Source organism: Oratosquilla oratoria, chromosome 2, assembly GCF_046742065.1.
Source record: "Oratosquilla oratoria isolate Oo_2021 chromosome 2, ASM4674206v1, whole genome shotgun sequence".
Lineage (NCBI taxonomy): Eukaryota > Metazoa > Arthropoda > Malacostraca > Stomatopoda > Squillidae > Oratosquilla > Oratosquilla oratoria.
Window position 1 is genome coordinate 52118839 of NC_134778.1, and position 10162 is coordinate 52129000.

A 10162-nucleotide genomic window follows, 5' to 3' on the forward strand; every position below is an offset into this window, starting at 1 on the left:
TTGTTATTGTTATTATTACTATTATTATTATTATTATTATTATTATTATTATTATTATTATTATTATTATTATTATTATTATTACTATTATTATTATTACTATTATTAATGTCTTCACTAGGAGCAATAATTTTGTGTCATTAGCTGAGCTCTCTCAGTTGGCAACCAGGTAATGGTAATTTTGTAATTGTTATTTAATAGCCCTGTTTTGCAAGTGCATGGAAATTCACCTATTAAGACTGCATCTGATATGTCCAATGTAGCTAGAGATGCTAGGTGTACAGTTCTCGATTAAACACTGAAACTCGTATACTGCATTAGTTTTAAATGTAGGCTAAGTGTTGCACGTCAGATTATTTTTCATTATCACATATCTAGATTTAGGGCTAGAATAGTATACCACCACGCGGTTTTGTTTTTCTTTAATTGTGGGGTGGTAATTCTTAGTAATGTCTTTTATTACTTTTTCATCTTTTTATGTGCCTCTGAAGATGTTATGGTAACAGATGTTAATGTATCGAGGCTTGGAGATTTTTGGGGAGAAAGATGGTCACATAATAATTTATTACACACTGGATCAAAACCATTGTTGGAAAATCCATTATTCACTAAAATTTGGCGCACGTTTCAATTCTGAGTGTACGGACTCATGTAGAGCACACTTTGGTAGCTCTATGAGCATAAGCTCTGATAACGCTATGTAACTGTCTGTGAATTCATTTTTACCATGAAGGCATTTGTCTGTGTTAGTAGGTGTTCTATAAATACTGGTGGCAATTTCCCTTAAAGAAGAATCCACTAAAACATCCAGGAATGGGAATTTGCCATCCTCATTCAATTCAATCATGAAACTTAAGCCTGATATTTTCTGAAGGCGAAGTCTAAATTTCTTAAGTAGGGCATCAGACCACGTACATACAAGGAATGTTCAATAAGTAATGGCAACATTACAGGGAAGGCATTAAATATAATTTGATCAAAAATCCACTTCATTGTGAAGCACACATACATGTCTATAAAATGACTAATTGGCATTTTTCAGGTTTGAGTGCAGCGGTGTATGTTGTGGAACCAGTTTGATCCAGCTTGTGGGTCTGTCAACACTTGGCAAGATGCAGGAAACCATGGAGCAACGTTATGCCATAAAATTGTGTGTTAAATTTTTGAAAAGCAAACAAAAAGCTTATGGAATGTTAAAGGAGGTCTATGGAGATGAACTGATAAGTAAAGGAAGCTTCTATAGATGGTTTAAAAGATTTTCTGAAGGTAATGAAGAGGATGAGGATGAACCTAGATCTGGAGCACCGAACAGCATACGTAAGGAACGTAAGGAGGAAAACATTGAGGAAGTGCGAGGGTTAATAATGCAAGACCGTTGAATAAACTGTAAGGATATTATCTGAAGCTGTTGGTATTAGTATTGGCACGGTGGATACAGTTTTGACCGAAGATATGAGGCTCCACAAAGTCTGTACCAAGTTTGTGCCAAAGAGTCTCTCCGACGACCAAAGGCAGTTTCGTATGGAATGTTGCACTGGCATTCTGGATATGATATCGGCTGATTCAGGTTTCCTGAATAAAGTAGTGACTTTCAACAAGAATTGGGTGTTCACCTATGACCCTGAGAGCAAACATCAGAGTGCCCAGTGGAAGCACACGTCATCCTCCAGGCCCAAGAGGGCAAAGAAGAGCAGGTCGCAAGAGAAGGCCATAGTCATTCCTTTCTTTGATTCGAAGGGGCTTATTCAGATTAAATGGATTCCTGAGGGTTCAAAGTGTCAATAAAGATTATTACCTTAAAAGTTCTGCAAAGTTTCAGGGAGAAGATTAGATAAAAGAGGCCGCAGCATTGGTGCAGTGGTAAGTGGTGGTTCCACTAGGACAATGCCTCATGCCACAGGTCAACTCTAGTGACCACTTGGATGGCCAGCAAGGGAATGAAAGTGTTACAGCACCCAGCCTACAGCCCTTGTGACTTCTTCCTTTTCTCATGCATGAAAGACAGTCTCAGGTGAGTCAGACTCCAATCAATACAGGAGATGAAAGAAGCATTGGAAAATTAACTGAAGGGACTACTGAAGAAGGATTTTGAGGAGATCTTTCAGGGTTGGAAGAGACGTCTGCAGAAGTGTGTAGATGCAAGAGGCCATTGTTTTGAAGGGGACAGTCTTATAAGTTTATGAAAATAATAAATGTCTCTCCTGAAATTTTCTCATCACTTATTGAACATACCTTATACAAAGATGTCGTCGATGTATCTGAGGTAGAGTTGCAGTTTTATGTTCTCGTCTTGGAACAGTGATTCCTTGACAGAAGCCATGAAGGCTTGAGCAAAGAGGACTCCTAGGGGGGATCCCATTGCTATCCCATAATTTTTTTTTTTGGGGGGGGCTAAGATCTGGACTGTAGAGTGCCCACTCAAAATCAGTTTGAGACATCATACGGCCACCAAAGTTCTCTTTCAACCGATCTCGGGACAGGTTTGAGGTTCAGGAGCTTACTCCGTCTTGCTGGAACCAGAACTACTCCATAAGCGATGGGTATAGGATCTGCAGTTCACTCTTGAAGGTTTTGAGGACCTCAACATGCCGCTTCTTGGTGACCGTCACTGTTGCGTCAGATTCTTCCATGAAGATTGGTCCAATGATACCTCTGGCTGAGATTGCTGTCCATGCCATGCACTTAGGGGAGTGTAGGAGCTTGGTGGCTACCTTATTGGGCCTGGAGGTCTCCCAGAGGAAACTTATCTTCGAGTTTACCTTTCCTTCAAGATAGAAATGAATTTCATCTGAGGTCTAAAGGAGGTTAAGGAAAGTTGGGATCTCCTGGATCTTCTCCAGTATCTCGACTGACATAGCCTTTCTCCGCTCCTTGTCTGAGGCTGTAAGGGTCTGCTTCGTCGGTATTCTGTATGGGTAGGCCTTCACTTTCGTTACTAGCACTCTCCTGCAAGTCTCACGGGGTATACCGAGGGACTGACTTCACTTGTGCAAAGAGCGTTTCGGACTCTGTTGAACTCTCTAACGTTTTTGACCAGCTCAGCTGTACGCTTCCTGGGGCATTCGGAAATACTTGGACGGTTGTCACTGGTTGCATTGGGGTTCTCTACTGTCCCATAATTCTCGAAGTAGTCCACTCAGTCCTGAATTCTTCTTTTGGAGGGGGGCTTTTTCACATTCGAACTGATGCACGAAAGTGACCTGCAGTTTCTTGAATGAGCTTGTCTTATAGTAAAGTGTGATGCTGTACATTCTTTGCTAGAGCTCCCATTGGGATCTAGTTGTGTTCACAAGCGTTACTTCTGCCATGTCTTGCAAAATAAGAGTGATTAGTGAATGAATGAAGGCTATATCACAAAAAGTGTGTACTGGTCTCGTTTTTTTTTTTGGGGGGCGGGGGTTATAATGCACTTTTACTAATTATTCTATTTGTCGCCAGGCTATCACTCTGTGGCACCATTGGGTAATGGCAAGGTTAATGAAAACATAACATGGTAACGTGCTCTACAGAATTGATTGGTGAGAGCACTGCCATTTTGGCAGTCCTCCTGATCCTATTTTCCTATAAATTGGTCAATATTTCCTTATGATTGAAGCTCCAATTTCGCACCCATGCGCCTCTTATTTTCTTATTTTTCTGAACTAAACCACTACATCAGCCGGGATGGCTTGTTTACAGAACAAAATGCCTACGTGAACCGTCCCGATGCCTTATCAATGAATGCCTGGATATGGTACCGTAGTGATGCTACTGTGGAAAAAGAAAGAGGTATGGCGAGTTCGTCTCTTTTATTTGTAAGTTAAAACTGAACTGATTTTACATGGGGCCAAAAGCCGATATGTATATCGCGTTAGTGCGTAATTACATAATTGCACTGGATTAAGTTAGGTCGGATCAAGCAGAGTCGCACTGCCATAGGCGCGTCAGGTCTAGCCTTGTGGGCGACGTAACGCGCGTTCCATGCCATGTGGTTATCGTGGTTTGTACAATAGTCCCCTCTTAAAATTGCGTTGGATTCAGAGGGCGTCCTACACGTGAGAATTTGGTGGGTGAAATGTCGAGGTGTGCCGGTTTTAGGCGGTCGATGGAGACCCATTCTGGACTCCCGGTATAGAGATACGAAAGGTCTTGTCCTTCCGTTCAAAGACAAGATGGGGACCAGTGTAGGGATGAGTGAGTGGTGGTGTGTGAGCATCCGTCTTCAGGAAGACGTGCGTTGAGGTGTGGAGGTGTTTTGGGAGGTATTCCTTGACCTCCCGGTGATGTGTCGGCACGCATGGGGCGAATTTTCCGACAGTGCGTCGCAGCTACTGCAGGTTCTCGGGAGAATCCTGTGGAGGGAAGAACTCGGCGGGCACGATGAGGGTTTGGCCGAGGACCATCTCTGCTTGAGACACGCTGAGGCTGTCCTTGATTGCTATCCAGAGGCCAAGGACTATCCATGATAGTTGAAGTAGCCAGGAGCCGTTGTTGCAACGTGCCATAAAAGATACTTTAAGTTAGCGGTAGGTTTGTTCGACCATGCCTTTGACTGCAATGTTGTAGGAAGTAGTGTGGTGGACTGTAGTACCCAGGAGTTCAGCGAAGGAATGCCACAGCCGCGACGTGAAGCAGGTTCCTCGGTCGGATGTGACGTGCTCCGGGAGGCCAAATCTGGCGATCCGTCCACTACGGAAGGCTGTAGTGCAGAACGAGGCGGTACTATCCTTCATGGGGATGGCTTCCAACTAGCGGGTCGAATTACCAATGGGGGTGAAGAGGTAGCGGTGGCCTTCCGACGGGGCGACTGGGCCGACGACGTCGACATTAATATGTGCGAAGCGTCGTCGGGGCTGATGGAATGATCCGATGCATGATCTCAGTCTGCTCAGTGACCTCAGCTTGAGAACTTGTCTTCTGCCGAGACACCAGCTAGCGAATACCTCTTGTTAAGTTTATTACTTCTTGTGAAGTTTATATCTTCGAATAGTGACAAGTGATTGTGTTGCGTTTTTGTACTTGTATACGTATGGCACTATACAGTTACAGGTATAAGATAAAGTGTAGTGTTCTAGTAATTTAGAATCAAAACAATAGTCTGTTACCGTACTCCAAAGGTAGGAGTAGTAGTATAAGGTAAGCAGAGTAAGCTTTGTGTATTTAGTTTATTTAGTGACCGCTTTAACTCTGCCATAGGAATGATGTTAACCAGTACTATGCCGGTCCCAAGCCCGGACAAAAGAGGAGGGTTGCTGTGACAGGTCTAGTGTAGCGACGATCTACTGAGAATTGGAAGATGAGCCTATATATGTGTGCGCGTGTATGATTACGTACCTATATGTATTTATTCATGCCTTCGTATTCAGAACGATTTGTTCCACAATTTTTCGTTTGTTCCCATTGGGAGACCACTTTTCCTCTAAACGTGTCTTCTCCCCTTTTCTTTGTGAACGAAAATTTTCTGTTCGCTCAGGCCTTTGTTTGTTTATACTCGTCCGTAAGCTTACTGTATCGGTCTAAGAAATCATTTATCTCTTCTTCTTTTTTCAACCAACTCCTTCCTCCCTTTGTCTTTCACAAGTAATAATAATTTTCAATTTTCCTTTGTTTTTGTTGTACTGCACAGGATTTTGTGTTAATTTTTTTTGTCTTGGCCACCTTTTTTTTTAAGAGGAACCACGGGGCAGGGTGTAACCTGACAGGGGTGACTGGAGCCAGAAAGGAGACAGTCAGAGACAAACTTTCAAAAGACAAAGATGTCTACGAGTGACCATATCCTCCACCAGCTGGAGTTATCGCCTCGAGCCGGCACAACCCTTAGTATTACGTTAAAAGTTGACGTGAGTAGTCATCGCTTCCACCAGCTGGAGCTATCGCCACAAGCTGGCGCCACCCTTAGTATTACGTTACAAGTTGACGTGAGTATTCATCGCTTCCACCAGCTGGAGCTATCGCCACAAGCTGGCGCAACCCTTAGTATTACGTTACAAGCTGACGTGAGTATTCATCGCTTCCACCAGCTGGAGCTATCGCCACAAGCTGGCGCAACCCTTAGTATTACGTTAGAAGCTGGCGTGAATATTAATCACGTCAGCAGTTGGAATTATCGCCACAAGCTGGCGCAATCCTCAGTGTAACGTCACAAGCTGACGTAAGTATTCATCAACCAGATTACTTTTATTAGTTCTAGAAAATCTGCCTAAAACGGAACCGGAGAAAAAGTAGGTCATCGAAGCCACTTCTCTGTCGTCCGGAATTCTCGCAACCTAGTCCCATACCGGGATTGGATCTATCCTGCGGTAAGCACCCTACCTTCTTTGTTCCTCGATTAAGTCCTGCCTTTGTTGTAATAGACTAATTTTGAACATAAAATCCTTTGCAGTGCAATAACCGGAATAATTGTATAATCGGTGTTATCTTTTGTTATCTGTGCAATCCAAATGTTCTTCGGTCTAGACACTTTGGGACCTATAGGCCGATTACTACTAAAGTCAGTGAGTTGATGTATAATTTCAAACCTAGACCTAGCCAGGCATTTCAATTTTTTCTTTTCATTCTCGGTTTAACATTTGAATCCCCTTTTGTTAAATTTTACGTCACACGCTACGCCACACGCTACGCCACACGCTACGCCACACGCTACGCCACACGCCACGCCACACGCTACGTCGCACGTCACGTCGCACGTCACGTCACACGTCACGTCACACGTCACGTCATACGTCACGTCACACCGTCGTCACGTCACACCGTCGTCACATCACATCACATCACGACACGTCAGTTTCACGTCGCGTTCTCCTCTCGATCTCAGTCTAACCCACTTAGTGATTTCAATCTTTGGTTCATGTTCTTGCCGATTGTTTTTCTATTATTAGGCCTGAACGTTTACGCTAATTTCGATTTCCAGCTTGGAGCCACGGGATTCCGGTCTTATCCGACGAATCCACCTTCCGGGGATCTCTAGCCTGCTTTCTCCGTCACCTCGTTACAAGACAATTTTCAATCTTTTATGAAATCTCTTGTTAACACCATTAAGAATTATATATATATTTTTTGTTCATACATGCTATTTTCTTGTTCCTCCTTTCTATACTTTGTACCTCATCCATATTGCGACCAGGTGGTCCTCGATCATGACAGAACTGGCGCCCAGAACTCTAAAAATACATATTATTGTGAATTTTACTTGTTACCCTAAATTGCTCCAGTGGGTCTATAATGACCTAGTATTCTTTCATTCTCCTCCCACTGTGTCTATCCGAGCCTCGCGACGATTCAACTCGTCGCCGTCACATCTAGCAAACCGGCAGTGTAAAAATTTCTTTTGCTCGAGAAACGCATAGGCAGCCTCGGAACAGACGGATACACAAGTTGAGGACCCAGAAAGAAAATGGACAAAGGACACGGAATACTCTCAAAATCGCAACAATCAACGTTTCTACACTACGCGGGAAAGAAGAAGAATTAGTAACTTTAATGGAGGAAAGGAAAATAACAATACTTGGACTTTGTGAAACCTGTTGGAGTGGATCTGGAAGAAGAGTGCTCCATCATGATTTTCAATTAATTTATAGTGGAGGTAATGTAAATAAACATGGTGTGGCAATCCTCATCTCACCAAACATCGTAGATAGAATAAAAGGCACAAATCAAATCAATGAACGCATTGTAAGCGTCTCCTTGAAAATGGACAAAGGAGTTCTGAAAATAATACAAGTATACGCACCCCAACAAGGAAGGACAGCTCTGGAGAAAGAGGAGTTCTACCAGACATTACAAGATGAGATGGACTTAACAAACGGAGACACCGTTATCATGGGTGACTTAAATGGCCACGTCGGGGTGGACAGAGACGGATATAACAATGTTGTGGGCGCTTTTGGGATTGGAGATAGAAACAGAGAAGGGGAAAGACTACTTGATTTCTGTGTTTTGAACAATCTCGCTATAATGAACACATATTTTAAACACAAAGACGAGCACAAGTGGACATGGTATCGCTGGAATTATGAGAGACAGGAATATACCTATAGATCAATGATTGATATGATAATAACCAATAATAAAACTATCTTCAACGATGTCAAGTCGATACCTTCACTTTCATGTGACTCCGATCACAGAATGGTAATAGGAAAAATAAACTTCATACAACCTAAAAGTGTCAAAGGACCAATACGAAAACGTTTTGCAACTGAAAAGTTAAGCGACCCAGAAGTTGCATTACAACTTGCCCAAAAAGTGGAAGAGAATTACATAGATCCTGATACACGGGATATAAAAGTTGAATGGAATAAGTTTAGAGATGGCATAAAGAAAGCATGTGAAGATGTTTTACAAACGAAAACAACAGGAAGAAGAAAGAAAAAGAATACCCCTTGGTGGAATGAAGAAGTAAAAGAGGCGGTAAGACGGAAAAATAAAGCCTTTAGAATTTGGATGAAGACAAGAAGGCCTCAGGATAGGCAAGAATATGTCTTAAGGAGAAATGAAGCAGAGACTATAAAAAGAAAAGCAAAGGAAAACAGCTGGTTAAAGATTGGAGAAGATCTTGAAAGAGATATGAATGGGACAAGGAAACTAATATTTAGTCTTGCAAAGTCGTATAGGAAAGGAAATACGGTACCAACCCATTCTATAAGAGACAAGGATGATAATCTATTAATAGAATCACAAGAAATTAGTCAAAGATGGACAGTATTTTGAGGATCTGTTGAACTTCACAGGACAAGATGAAGATGAAAGAGAGTACAACCCAGAATATATGAGGGAAAGAGAAGTGGAAAGCGAAGTGGAAGACACAGGAAGAAATGAATGGAAAATAACAAAAGCAGAATTGAGAGTAGCCGTAGAAAGGATGAAAAATGGGAAAGCACCAGGAGAGGATGAAATTTCAACAGAAATTATAAAGAAAATGGGAAACACCGGACTAGAGTGGATGTTAGAAGTGATAAATATAGCATGGAGAAATAAACAAGTCCCAGATGATTGGACAAAAGCGGTGATATGTCCAATACACAAAAAAGGTGACAAAACAAATTGTGGAAACTATAGAGGCATCTCTCTACTATCACACACAGGAAAGATCTATGAAAGAATTTTGGAAAAACGATTAAGAAGCATAGTTGAACATAGAATAAAAGAATCTCAGAGTGGTTTTAGACCAGGACGAGGAACAATCGACAATATCTTTACTCTAAAAATCTTAATGGAAAAATGTTGGGAGTGGGACAGACATAAATGCCTTGGGTTTATTGACCTTCAAAAGGCTTTCGATAGAGTACCAAGAGATCAGTTATGGCAAGCTATTGAACACGATGAATACGAGGTACCAGTGAGTCTAATAAAAGCTATTAAGAGTTTATATGAAAATAGTGAAAGTAGAGTAAAGACTGAGAAAAGAGACGGAAAGTGGTTTAGGGTCAAGTGTGGAGTAAGACAAGGCGGAATGCTATCTCCATTATTGTTTATAATGTTCATGGATAGGATAATTAAGGATATTGAAGGAGAGAGAAATATGAACCCACTGGTGCTTGCGTATGCTGACGATATACTGTAGCTATAGCTGCAAACAGTTGGGAAGATCTACAAATTGAACTGGATAAATGGAATGATGTGCTAAAACAATACAGGATGCAGATGAATGTTACAAAAACGGAAGTAATGTGTGTCGACAGAAGGCGAGTTGAGGGAAGAATCGAAGTTGATGGACAACAATTAAAACAGGTCGAACATTTTAAGTATTTGGGAGTGGAATTCAGTGATAATAACCAGCAGGAGACTGAAATAAACAGCAGGATTACAAAATATAACAACACCCTAAATATTTTGTACCCACTATTAAAAGAAAAAAGCATCCCACTTCAATGCAAGAAGACAATTTATGTCTCAGTGTTAAGACCGGTGTTAACATACGGCAGTGAAGCCTGGTCCCTAAACACCAAATTAAAATGTTGCATTCAAGTAGCCGAAATGAGAGCCCTTAGGATAATAAGAGGAGTGACAAGACGCGGTAGATTAAGGAATGAGCGGATAAGATAGGAAATAGGAGTGATGTCAGTGTTGGATTTAATAGAAGAGTGGAAGATGAGGTGGCTTGGACACGTTATGAGAATGGAAGATTGGAGGTACCCAAGACAAATGCTGGAATGGGTACCCACAGGTAGAAGACCTGTAGGGA

The 10162-nt window shown here is 41.8% G+C and overlaps 1 protein-coding gene across 1 annotated transcript; it reads left to right on the forward strand.

Moving 5' to 3' along the window:
• Window positions 1-1112: 1112 nt before the first annotated feature.
• On the forward strand, window positions 1113-1785 carry LOC143035949 (protein GVQW3-like). Its single transcript, XM_076203202.1, has 2 exons — window positions 1113-1317; window positions 1406-1785. The coding sequence occupies exons 1-2, from the start codon at window positions 1113-1115 to the stop codon at window positions 1783-1785; spliced, it is 585 nt and encodes a 194-aa protein (XP_076059317.1).
• The last annotated feature ends 8377 nt before the right edge of the window (window positions 1786-10162 follow it).

Excerpts from the sequence above, each read along its gene's own strand:
- LOC143035949 (XM_076203202.1), top strand. The coding sequence starts at position 1,113 with ATGCAGGAAACCATGGAGCAACGTTATGCCATAAAATTGTGTGTTAAA. Across the intron at positions 1,318-1,405 it reads TGGAGCACCGAACAGCATAC|CTGTTGGTATTAGTATTGGC; the intron begins GTAAGGAACGTA and ends TATTATCTGAAG.